The following is a 13,467-nucleotide window of genomic DNA, read 5'->3' on the forward strand; positions in this document are numbered from 1 at the left end:
CCTATCACCTCCTTTTCCTACCAATTATTTTAAGACACCTCATTTATTTATTTAACATATATTTAAATTGATTTACAACTTTCTCCCTTCCCAACTATATTAACACTATCTCTCCAATTAATATTTCACCACTCTAATTAATATTACTATTCTCTCTCCATAAATAATATTATTCATGTTAATAAAAATAACATTTTTATTTTAAATTATTCAATGTTAAAAAGATTAAGTCCTTTTGCCATTAAAAATAATTAAAATAATAAATCTTAAAAATTTATTTCTCTGTTTACCCACAACATCAAATATAACCAGCTCTTTTACTTGAACTTTTAAAAAAAAAAGTATATACTAAACCATCAAATCTTATATGTAATGTTTGAGATCTTTGTGCAGATTTTCTTTACTTCTATTTTTTCTTATGTATAATAGACTAATATTTATATTAGAAAAATGATAAAGTAGTATTTTTTTTTAAGGGTTTATATTTTTTTGGACCATATGTTTTGTCCCATTATTTGTTTGGACCTTGTGTTTTAACAAATTCCTTTTTAGACCCTGTGTTTTGTAAAATGGTTCAAATAGACCCCTAAGCCCAATTTTAATGAAGGATAAATTGAATATAACAAGGCAAAATGATTTTGTTTTTGTTTTAAATTTTTAGTTTGGTGAATTATTTGTAATTGTAGCTCAGAAAAATTTGACCAAAATCGAGTTTAGGGTTTTATTTAAACCATTTTACAAAACACGTGATCTAAAAATGCATTTATCAAAATACAGGGTCCAAATAGGTAATTGGACAAAATACATGGTCTAAAAATGTATAATTTTTTTTTAAGAATTTTGATATAGACAGATTATCTCTATAACACCAATGTGTAAAGGAAAAAAAAAGGGACTTTGCTATTATACAATCAAAAGAAAAGAAAAGAAACAAGATATTTTATTAGTTGTAGATAATATCAACTAATCTAGTAAATATTAACAATACAAAATAATATCAAGTAAACTAAATATGATATAGTACATATATGACAAATAAAAAAAATCAATAAAACTTTTGAATCAACCGTAAAAATGTAAAAAAAAAAATTGTACTTACATGCATAATAGGTTATATAAATGACAAATAAAAATATCATAATAAAGTTTTGCATCAATCCTACAAAACATGACATTTCAATTCTTTTTAATTTTTTCAAAAAAAAAAAAATTAAGAAAGTGGTACTAACCAGTATAAGTCTTCTCCAATAAAATATGAGCAAAGGGAGAAAAACATTTTTTTTTCTCTAATAAAATAAAGAAATCAATTTTTAAGATTTGTTATTTTAATTTTTTTTAATAGAAAATGACTTAATCTTTTTACATAGAATAATTTAAAATAAAAATGTTATTTTAATTGACATTATTTATGGAGAGATGGTAATAATTAGAGTGGTGAAATTAATTAGAGAGACAGTATTAATATAGTTGGAAAGTAAAATAGTTGTAAATTAATTTAAATATATATTAAATAAATAAATGAGGTGTATTAAAATAATTTAAAAAAAAAAAAATATTGGTTACAGCTTTTTTTTTTTTCCGTCTAACTTTCCCTAGCTACCACATGTAAAGTCTAGCAATATTGTGGATTCTAAGCTCAAAACTTGATCGATTAGAATTGAACGTATAGGACAAAACGCATTGACCAAGACTTTTCCGCCATCGATCATATTTGCACTCATTTTAATGGTCAACAAGTCAAGCTAGCGTCGATCCACCAATATTCATTAATATTTTTTGGAAAAGTAAACAATGTGGTCACATGCACATTAATATGTGGAGCTACTACAATTTTTTTTATCTTACGTCGGACTACAAACTATATTATAGAAAATAATTCTTTTTAATAATGACAAAAAAAAAAAAAAATTGTGGACACCAAAATAAAAGTAACTATTATTATTTGACATATTACTTTGTAAATAAAAACGATTAATTTTAGGGTCCTCTCAGTGTAGTACTTGAAAGAATGTAATGTGTTGCCTTTCTCATTAGTAACGTGATATTATATACAATGTACAAAGAGTAATCTTAGCCAAGAAACTAGGAACTGATTAGCTAAGAATATGGGCAGAATATTTACAAGATAATCTCCTTAACAAATTAGGAGATAAATACAAATTATATACAAATATAGAATATATGTATCATATATTCTAACACACCCCCGCAGTCGAAATTGGAGGATCTCGAACGCTGAGACTGTCTCGAAAATCTTCAAATAAAATACGAGGTAGACCCTTCGTAAAAATATCGGCGATCTGATAACGGGAGGGAACATGTAAAACTCGTACTTCGCCCTTAGCGACCTTCTCCCTGACAAAATGAATGTCCATCTCAATATGTTTGGTGCGCTGATGTTGTACCGGATTCCCTGATAAGTAAATGGCACTCACATTGTCACAATAAACCAGAGTAGCCTTATGAATAGGAAAATGTAGTTCAAGCAATAAATTTCGGATCCAACAAGAATCAGAAACAACATTAGCTACTCCGCGATACTCAGCCTCAGCACTGGAACGTGACAAAGTTGGTTGTCTTTTGGACGACCAAGATATCAAGTTGTCACCTAGAAAAACACAATAGCCGGAAGTCGAACGTCTAGTATCCGGGCATCCTCCCCAATCAGCATCAGTATAAGAAAGGAGCTTATTGATAGAGGATTTATACAAGTGTATCCCATAAGATAAAGTACCCTGCAAATAGCGCAGAATACGTTTAAGGGCACTCATATGCTCGCTCCTGGGATCATGCATATGTAAACAAATCTGTTGAACAGCATAAGAGATGTCAGGTCTGGTAAAAGTAAGATACTGTAAGGCACCGGCCAAACTGCGGTACTTGGTGGGATCCTCATATGGTGAATCTGTCAAAGCACCCAGTTTTGGTTTGGTGTCAACCGGAGTCGGACAAGAGCTGCAATTAGCCATACCAGCTCTTTCAATGATCTCCGTGGCGTACTGTTTTTGAGACAAAAACATACCATTAGCATTGCGGGATACAGCAATCCCCAAAAAGAAGCTTAGAGGACCTAAGTCCTTCATAGCAAACTCGCCACCCAAAAGTTCCATAAAATGCTTCCTCAATCGATCTGATGAAGCTGTAAGAATAATATCATCAACATATAACAAAATATATGCCATATCCGAGCCCTGTCTGTAAATAAACAATGAGTTATCAGATTTACTGTGAGCAAAACCAATAGTGGCCACAAAATCGGCAAACCGCTGATACCAGGCCCGCGGAGCCTGTTTTAGGCCATATAGAGATTTCTTTAGTAAACACACATGATCAGGGCGACTTTTGTCGCGGAAACCCATGGGCTGATGCATATAAACTGTCTCAGTGAGATAACCATGTAAGAAAGCATTCTTGACATCTAACTGGTGAATAGGCCAAGATTTAGAAATAGCAATGCTAAGAACAGTACGAATAGTGGCCGGTTTGACAACCGGACTAAAAGTCTCATCACAATCAACACCCTGCTGCTGAGTTTTCCCATCACCTACAAGACGGGCTTTATGCCGCTCAAAAGAACCATCAGATTTCCGTTTATGGCGAAAAATCCACATGGACCTAATAACATTCACATCAGGTGGCCTAGGTACCAATTTCCATGTTTCATTAGCAATAAGAGCATTAAATTAATCTAACATTGCATTTTTCCAATTTGGGTCACGAATAGCACTAATGGGATCCTTAGGTAAGGGAGATATGTTAGTGGAAGTCATGGTAGCAAAGTTGGAAAAATATTTCGAATTTGGTTTGGAGATACCATTTTTCGCTCTTGTTGTCATATGATGGGGAGTCGGTTCTGGCAACGATGTTTGTGAGGGTGTTGGTTGGTCTTGGGTGGGCTGATGGGTTTGGTGTGGGGCTTGCCCAGTGTGCGTGGGGGTAGAAGGGTGCGAAATGGGCTGCTGTACGGGTACCTGCAATGTGACAGTACCGTGTGAGATGGGGGGGCCTGATGGTGATGACCCAGCGGGGGAATGGGGAGGCGATGTTGGGCTTGGTGAGGACGGCCCAGCAGAAGGATGGCTGGGCGTGAGTGGGCCAGCAGATCCCACATGCCCAGTAGGAGAAGCATGGTCAGTGTGTTGCTCAACATTTTGTGGGTTGGTGCTTTGAGTATGAATATGATGGAGAATTGGATTAACATCCAAAAAATTATAGTCGGCTGTGTGAGGAGTATGAAGTTTAGAAAATGGGAATTCGGCTTCAAAGAATTTCACATGACGACAAATAATTATTTTTCCACTAGACATATCATAGCACTTAGAACCTCTATGGTTTGGAGCGGGACCAAGATAGACACAAGGAGTGGACCTTTCTTGCAATTTATGAATAGAAGTGGACGGAAACAAGGGAAAACATAGACAACCAAACACACGTAATTCTGAGTATATGGGATCACATTGATATAGAACTTGAGTGGGAGACTGAAATCCTAAGACTTTGGTTGGAAGTATGTTTAGAAGATATGTGGCCATTTCTAGAGCATGATGCCAAAAGGAGAGGGGCAAAGAAGCATGAGCAAGTAAGGTCCGAATGATATTGTTTATGGATTTTATGTGGCGTTCGGATTTTCCATTTTGAGGTGAGGTATGGGGGCAAGAGAGACGAAATAGCATGCCATGTCGATCAAAAAACTCTTTAAAAGTGCCATTTATATATTCTGTGCCATTGTCACATTGGAAGGTTTTAATGTTACGGTCAAATTGTGTACGAATTAGACTATGAAAAGATTTGAACAAGTGTTTGACTTGGGATTTCTTTGCAATAGGAAACGTCCACAAAAATTTACTGTAATCATCAAGAAATAGAACATAATAACAATGGCCAGAAGAACTCATGACAGGAGATGTCCAAAGATCACTATGAATTATATCAAAGGGAAAAGCAGTGTGCGACATAGAATCATAAAACGGTAATTTTGTGTGTTTTCCGAGAGGACACGAGGAACAAAAAGTCTGACAAGCCTTATTACAATCAATAAAAATTTTACTACTAAGAGACCTAAGAACAGCATCACCAGGATGTCCTAGACGATTATGCCAAAGGTGGGATGATATAGCGGTAAAGGCTGAATTATTGACTGGAGGAATGGCGTGAGAGTTTGAGAAGAGAGGATAGAGGTCACCGGTACTGTCACATCTCAGAAGTCTGGCCCCCGTCTGTAAGTCATTCACAGAAAAGCCAAGGGGGTCAAATTCAACGGAAACTGAATTATCAGTGGTGAATTTTCGGACAGATATTAAATTCTTAATTAATTTGGGAGCATGCAACATATTTTTCAAATTAAAAGGAGGGTATGGAGATGGTAAAGTAGTACTACCGTGACCGACAATTGGAATTAAATCACCACTACCCACAACAATGTTATTGTTTTTAATGCTCGAATTGTTGTAAGAGGAAAAAATACCTTGATCCGCCGTCATATGCGAAGTTGCACCGGTGTCCATGTAAAAATTCCCGTCAGGCTGAGAATAGGAAAGAGCGTTCATCGCTGCCTCAATGTCTGTAGGAGTATAGTTGCTTGAGGGAGCTACTACATTGTATGCCTGAGGTCGCAAGCCCAGAATGCCTGGCCCAGCTGGTCGAGGCCCACCCTGCGGAGCAGAGGCCTGTCTTGGAGCCCAGGTTGCAGACGGGTATGGACATGGAGGAGGGTTGGGCCACTGAGCAACCCAGGGGGCGTAAGGGGCCCAAGCTTGCTGCTGCCAATTAAATGGCACATGCGGCCCAGAAAGGTGTGGGCTTGCTTGTCCATTATTATTGCGGCCCTTCCCAGAAGCTTTAGAATTAGATTTCTTTGGTTTGCCTCCTTTAGAACCTGAGCGAGACGATGAAGAAGAGGTGGAGTTGCTGTCCGTACTGTGGTGGCTGCCGGAGCTAGCGACGAGGGCCGTCTGGGAGCGGCTGCCTGAACCTCCTTCCTTGGATAGGCGGTTCTTGATAGTTCGTTCAGCAAGTTTAAGACGAGAGCGGCAGCTCTCGAATGAAGGTAGGGGCTCTTGGTTTTGGATGATATCCACCGTTCCGGCATAGGCTTCAGGCAACCCAGCCGTGAGTTTGAGCACCAACCTGCTATTGGAAATAGGAGCATCCACATCGGCAAGGCGATCGGCCAAGGATTTGATGTGATTGCAATAGCTATCAATCGACGAGAAATTCTCGAAATCAAGATCCGCAAGTTCTTCGTCAAGATGAGTAGCCCGAGAAGCCTTGTTGTCTTGGAACATGGACTCGAGACGTGCCCATGCCCCTTGAGCAGTGTCGTCTTTGAGCAAAATAGCATGGAGAAGATCGGTGGATATAGTCCCATATATCCATTGAAGGATCGCGGCATCAAGACGCTTCCATAGGGCCGGGTCTGCGGCTTTGGAGTCGGCATTGGCGGTGACTTCTTTTTCCTCCGTAGGAGGGATTATGTGGTGATGCAAATCATGGACCCTAACAAGAACCTTGAACAAGGCCGCCCAAGAGTGATACATACCATGCTCCGCATCCAATGTGATGGGGATAAGGGACTTGACATTGGTGATTGTGAGAGCAGGATGGAATTTTGTTTGTTCGGCCATGGAAAAGAGCAGCGGAAGAAGAGAAAAAGAAGAAGAAGATAGGCGTTTGTTAGGGAAATTTGGATCGGTTTAGACTGATACCATGAAAGAATGTAATGTGTTGCCTTTCTCATTAGTAACGTGATATTATATACAATGTACAAAGAGTAATCTTAGCCAAGAAACTAGGAACTGATTAGCTAAGAATATGGGCAGAATATTTACAAGATAATCTCCTTAACAAATTAGGAGATAAATACAAATTATATACAAATATAGAATATATGTATCATATATTCTAACAGTACTATATATAAATTTCTAATTTGCTTTTTGGATATATTATTATGTGAGTCGATCCCGTAAGTGCGAAGAAAAATATATTCAAAGCATTGATTGTAATTATTAGACAATGGCTAGCTAGCTAATATAGGGGTTCACTCGATCATTTCATTTGGTTATTTCGTATTATTTTTATTAGTGTAGCATAAAAGAGAGCACAAAACAAAAAAAATAGAAGAGATTTGAGTCCCAATAATAAGAGTTGTTATATGGTATAGGTGGCTAATATTATTAGACACCTTAAGATGGTGTCTTATGAAAGAAAAAAAATATTTAGTAAGATTAATAAATTGCTAGTTTTGTATAAATTATAATAAATTAATTAAGCTATAACTTTTAACTGGTAGGTAGAGTGAAATTTCCTAGAAAATACGTAATCAATAGCAGAGCTCTTTATAAATACCACCGAAACACTTGATCATAGAGTCACACCACTACAAGCATTGTAGCCTAAATCTTTCTCTCCTAAAATGAGGTCCTCTATTATTTTCTCATTTCTTTCAGTGCTAACTTACTTCTCCGCCTCTATCCATGCAGCTAGATTTGATATCACAAACAGATGCCCCTACACCGTCTGGGCAGCAGCCGTGCCCGGTGGTGGAAGGCAGCTGAACTCAGGCGAAACATGGCCCCTTGACGTGAACGCAGGCACGAAAGGGGCTCGCATATGGGCTCGTACAGGTTGTAACTTCGATGGGGCTGGACGCGGCAGTTGCCAGACTGGCGACTGCGGCGGCATTCTCCAATGCCAGGGCTATGGGCAGCCGCCCAACACGTTGGCCGAGTACGCACTGAACCAATTCCAGAACTTAGATTTCTTCGATATCTCACTGGTGGATGGGTTCAATGTCCCCATGGTCTTCAATCCCACATCAAATTGCAACCGAGGGATCACGTGTAACGCAAATATAAACGGTGAATGCCCCGCTGTGTTGAGAGCCTCTCGAGGCTGCAACAATCCATGCACTGTCTTCAAAACCGATCAGTATTGTTGCAACTCCGGTAACTGTGCACCCACAGATTATTCGAGGTTCTTTAAGCAGAGATGCCCTGATGCTTATAGTTACCCTAAGGATGATCAAACCAGCACATTTACGTGCCCTGGTGGGACTAACTATAAGGTTGTCTTCTGCCCTTGATGAATTAATGATCGTATAACTTAAACTACTATTAGCTTATATTTATCTAAGCTAATAGATTTTTATATATATTTATCTAGTTATGCAAATTTTCTGTAATGTGTTTTATGTCACGTAGAATAAAAGCATATATATATATGCTTATTTTGTTGGCATACTCTGTAGGGTGTGCTGAAAGTTTGTACGTGTACGTCGTTCTTATATATTATAAACTTAATTCTATATCGGTGCGGTGTGTTTTTTTTAATACTCGGGGACTTAAAACCATTCGTAAATTATATTATATAATGTTAGGCTTCCACACATGTACATGTAATTATTTGTTTTTCTGTGATGTCATGTGTCTACCTAAGCTTTCTCAATCATTATTATCTGCATGACCACTCATAACTTGTATTATAAAATTCATAGTACCGTATTTTAGAAATTTCTAATGCACTATAATTCCCACCCCATAATCCAAAATTATGTATCTATAAATTTATATATAAAAAATTTTAAATCATAATTCTATAAATTATTTGCTAAATTAAAAAAATATATAAATACAAAAACGAAAGTACTAACTTAAACTCATTGTTGGAGATGATAAAAAAGGGCTATGATCTTCCAAGAAAGTAGATTCTCTCTATGTATTTTTCTTGTGATAAGGAATGGAATAATAAGAGTCATACTATTACTTAAGGACCACAACTATATATATTAACTAATATTAATATTAGTTTTAGATATTTATAATTTTACTATCTTCAAATTATAAATATAACTTCCTAACATATTAATACTCTAAGATACTTATAATATAATTGGTCTTTTTATTGTGTATCAAACATTATAATAGCATCGTGCGTATTAATACATATGTGCTTTAATCCAACACCTATATATATATATATGAAAATGCTGATTACTATGAGAATGTATTAAAAAATAAGCTAGAAACATATGCCATGTGCCAGACTGACAAGAATATGAACTTGGTTGGCGGCCGACATATAAAAGTAATTAGGAGTTGACGTATAGCACTTATTTTCTACATCAGATATAAATGCTTATATTTTCTACATCACTATAGTGTAATATTAAAGAATGTTGTTGTCATGGAGTTGATTAGTTAAATTTAATAATTATACTAATAATATCACTAATGACCTTTACCCATTCTCAATACTAAAATACTACCCGGTAACTTTTTCACTCTAATAATTGCTATTAAATACGTACCGAATAATTCGTGATTCTACGTCTATAGATCGTGAGATGCATATATTATATAATTAATATATAATATTTATGTGCAAATTTGGATGTAAATGTGTAATGTTTGCATTAATTTTAATTATACAGAGGAAATTATTACACCACATATGTGCTACTTATTTTGTATCTATGTCAAGCACGGCCCATACAAACATTTTATTTTCTCTCTCTATCTAGCAATATAGCTCATAAATGAACCAAATTAGACACGATGAGCCGCATAAAATTCCACGTTGCTTTTCTTTTTGGATGAAGATTCTCTGTCCAAGATTTGTGTACTATTGCGTGTCCAAATATGATTTTATGACGAATCATTTAATAATTTTTCTAATAAAACCTAACACTCAATTACCGTTAATTATCCTCCGTTACTTTCTGTTTTTTTTTCATTTAACTAATTACTTTTACTACAGCCAACTATCTTACTATTTTTGTTGATATGTACATACTAGTCTATATATATTTGTAATTAATTCTATTTTTGTTTTCATAATATTCTACATCTTTTGTTTCCTTTCTTTTTTTAACTCAAGGATATATATAATATAATATAATATAATATATATTATTACAATATTTGGGTTTATTTAATTTTTGTTAATTACTCTTTTTTTTTAAAGTGTTGTTATATAACTTACTCAAATTTTTTATATATTTACAGTAGCTATTTCTTTTATATAAATATTATTATCATTTAATTAAATCAATCATTTTTTTTTCATTTCTTTTATATAGACCGTGGCTTGTTTTTCTTTTATATAAATGTTATTTTCATTTAATTAAACTAATTCTATTTTTTTTTTCTTTTATACCATAATCTTGTGGTAAAGTTTTTTTATGGCTTTTTTTAGTGCTAAAATGTAGACACAAAAACCAATAGCTGTAGTTTTGTCAAAAAAAGAAGAAGAAGCCAATATTAGTATTTAAAATAGTAGTTGTGAAAATATCATAAAGATTACTATAGAAAAATAAAAAAGAAATAAGGAGTGAAATTAATCAAAACTTAAATAATAACATGTTTAAGAATTGTTAATAAAATCTTTGCATAAAAAGTGATTTAGTTATTTTACTACGAGCTTCTATCTTCAACTTTTAATATAAGTGTCTTGCTTCAAGAGTTTGGTGGATTTTGAGGAAGTTCAAAGCTTGTATGAAATGAATGAGTCTATAGATCATAAAATAGATAAACATAATTAATAGATTAAATATGTATAAGATAAATATATATATATAGAGTAAATAAAGTATGAAATACAAATGTACATGTTGTCGCAATTCCATCATGCTCATATTGTTATTTAGATTAGTGTAAGCATTTTGACTTTTGTTGACGCGGTTATTCGGCAACAGATAATTAATAGAATAAAGAGTGAGATTAGTGCTAAATAATGAACCGTGATAGATGAATGATCTCAAAGTAAAATGATAACACGACTACTTTTTTAGGTGGTTCAAAGGTTAAAATCCTTCTAGTCCACCAGCCAATATTATTGCTATCTTTCTGATATTCTTTACAGGGTATTTCTTTACAAAATAGAATCCAACCCTTTGCAACTCCCAGGGTCTCCATATTTATAGGGAGAGGGCACCTGGAGGTTGGCAAGGGAGGTCATCCCGTGACCTTCTTACCCATCATGTCACTTCTATGACATTCATGATTAATTCCTAAAACCTGACAATGAAGTGTGGTCTAATCAATAGGTAAGGGGGATAATGGGCCGCATGGCCCAACCCAGTCGTGGGTGCCTGAACACACACGTTTATGCTGCGTGTCCGAGAATTCAGGGATGGATCAGACACGTGATGTCTGATATATGCACGTTTACATTGCGTGATTGACTTTATAAGGGGTCAGAGGTGCCAACTCAAGCTCGCACCTCGAGCTTGATGTACTCTCAGCTCGTGGTGTCCATACTCCTGACCCGACTCCTTAATAATCTCATTAAGCTTTTGGTTACCTCGAGCTAAAGAGGTAGGACCTGGTAACAGCAGCTCCGGGTACGTGACATCCACGTGGCTGATATAACTATGCCATTTCTCAGCTCGCTAATAACCCGTGGATATTTAGGGCGTACATTTTCCCCCAAGCCCCTGCTCGTGGCATACGACGTCACCTGAGGCCACAATGGGGGCTTTTAGGCTTCTTTGTGGACTCTTCACATTCCGTCCATTAGGCTGGCGTCGAATACGTGAAGCATCATTGTTGGTGACAGTACGTCTTCCGAGAACCGCATTAAATGGCCTAGCCTATATTCGACCGTCGTTTTGTCTTTCGAGTAGTGATCCTCGTATCCTACATCAAGGCGATCCAACGACCCTCCTATTTTGGCCTTTTACGCATATAAAAGGGCTGGCCACCTTTCGCATGGGCTACCTGTTCATTTGAAAATTTTCTCATTTTCTCATCTTCTTCTTTCTTCTCAGTCTCAAAACCCTCTCTTTCTTCCGGTCACAGTTCCCAGCGTTCCAGAAATTCAGGCACGAGAGCTCCTTCGAGACTTCGGTACCAGCAATCTTAGTAGGATTCCAACCCAGACGACCCTTTCAGTCTCATCATAGCAAAACATTTCGGTAAGTCCTCCATTTGTGCATGTTTTAAATGTTTTCCTTCACTGTTGCTTAGGTAAATTGTCTCTGTAATCGCATGCAGTATGTTGCTGGTTTTTTATGCGTAGGTTTTTATCCTAGGGGCATCGGCCATAGGAAAAACCATTTAGGAGCATGACTCATAGGGTACACTTTCTGGGGTGACTTTCTGGGTAAAATCTTTGTATGCCTGTTTGGAATAACCAGTTCTTAGGGTGCAAAAACCGGGTAGCTTAGGGGACACGCTTCACAGGCGGTTTTGCACTGTTGCCTACTGAAACTTTCCTTCCAAGGAAAACTTTTACTCTGACCCTCCTGACACACGGATTCCGAGTAATCAGGGACCCGTTGGGAGCACAGGCGCGTGTTCATAGAACCGCGTGGTCTCACTCTCCACGGGCTGAGATTACCTCAGCCCGTGTAAAGGAAACAATTCGCGCTAGATTCTTTCTTATGCTTAGGTCGCCCCTTCTAAATTTTCTACTTTTGTTCGTTAGGCGACCAGATGGGACCAAAGAAGAGTGCTGGCAGCTCGTCTTCCCAGTAAGCCAACAAGGGAAAGGAGGTGGCCATGGATTCCCCGATCCCCGCCTTCGGTCCAGTTGTGGAGAAAGAGGTTGAGGTGGGGCCCGACGCTTTCTTCGAGGCCGAGAGGATCGCCTCGAAGGTCACCACCCAGGGGAAAGTGAATAAAATCCTCCTTTCCCATAACATTGAGATAGGGAGGGGCGCCCTAGACGCCCGACCTCCCCTTGAAGGCGAGCGGAGCTGCGCGCCACTCGATGAGGAGTACGCGGCTTGGAGCGATGAGCACCTCAAGGCTGGGGCCTTCCTTCCGCTGGACCAGTACTTCGCGGATTTTTTAAATTAAGTGAAGCTGGCTCCCTTCCAGCTCCCCCCTAACTCATATCGTCTATTAGCGGGGTTAAAGTATCTATTCCTGAAGCAGGAATGGGAGGTCCCCACGCCGGCGGACATCCTCTATTTCTTCTCCCTCAAAGCTAGCCCGGAGCAGCGGGGGCGAGGCGACGGGTTCTACTACCTGACCTGTTTTCCAAATTCGGCTGCGGTCATCGAGCTTCCCAGCCACCCCAACGACTTTAAGGACCAGTTCTTTATGTCCAAGGGGTTTCGCAACTACGAACACCATTACTTCAACCGTCCTCGTAAGTACCTTCTTCTCTCAGCTCGTAAGTTGATTGCTGATTAGCTTCTTTTATTCGTTCCTAACTTAGAAACTATCATGCATCCATTTTCGCGAGGACGGCCAAGTCAGTGACCCTTGGGGGTCAATATGAGACCTTGGCGGGGCTCCCCCCAAGTGAAAAGGGTTATCGCCAGCTCGTGTCCGACGAGACGATGCTGGTGTGTAAGTTAATTTCTCCGGACCATACTCTAGCCTTGAGGAGACCGCGGACCATCCCCGCTGCTCGCGGGATGGCGCCCATCCCCGAGGAGGACGCCGCGGGCGAGGAGGACGAGGTGCCCCTCGTGCGGCGGAAACGGGCTCTGGAGGTCGCCCAAGAAGTAAATGTGGA

General features: G+C 37.9%; 1 protein-coding gene across 1 annotated transcript; it reads left to right on the forward strand.

Annotated features, from left to right (window-relative positions):
• The first annotated feature begins 7,368 nt into the window (after nt 1-7,368).
• Nucleotides 7,369-8,307, forward strand: LOC133778360 (protein P21-like). The gene has a single exon (XM_062218260.1). The coding sequence runs from the start codon at nt 7,415-7,417 to the stop codon at nt 8,081-8,083; it is 669 nt and encodes a 222-aa protein (XP_062074244.1). The 5' UTR covers nt 7,369-7,414; the 3' UTR covers nt 8,084-8,307.
• Nucleotides 8,308-13,467: the final 5,160 nt, after the last annotated feature.

Source organism: Humulus lupulus, chromosome 5, assembly GCF_963169125.1.
Source record: "Humulus lupulus chromosome 5, drHumLupu1.1, whole genome shotgun sequence".
NCBI lineage: Eukaryota > Viridiplantae > Streptophyta > Magnoliopsida > Rosales > Cannabaceae > Humulus > Humulus lupulus.

Excerpts from the sequence above, each read along its gene's own strand:
- LOC133778360 (XM_062218260.1), top strand. The coding sequence starts at position 7,415 with ATGAGGTCCTCTATTATTTTCTCATTTCTTTCAGTGCTAACTTACTTC.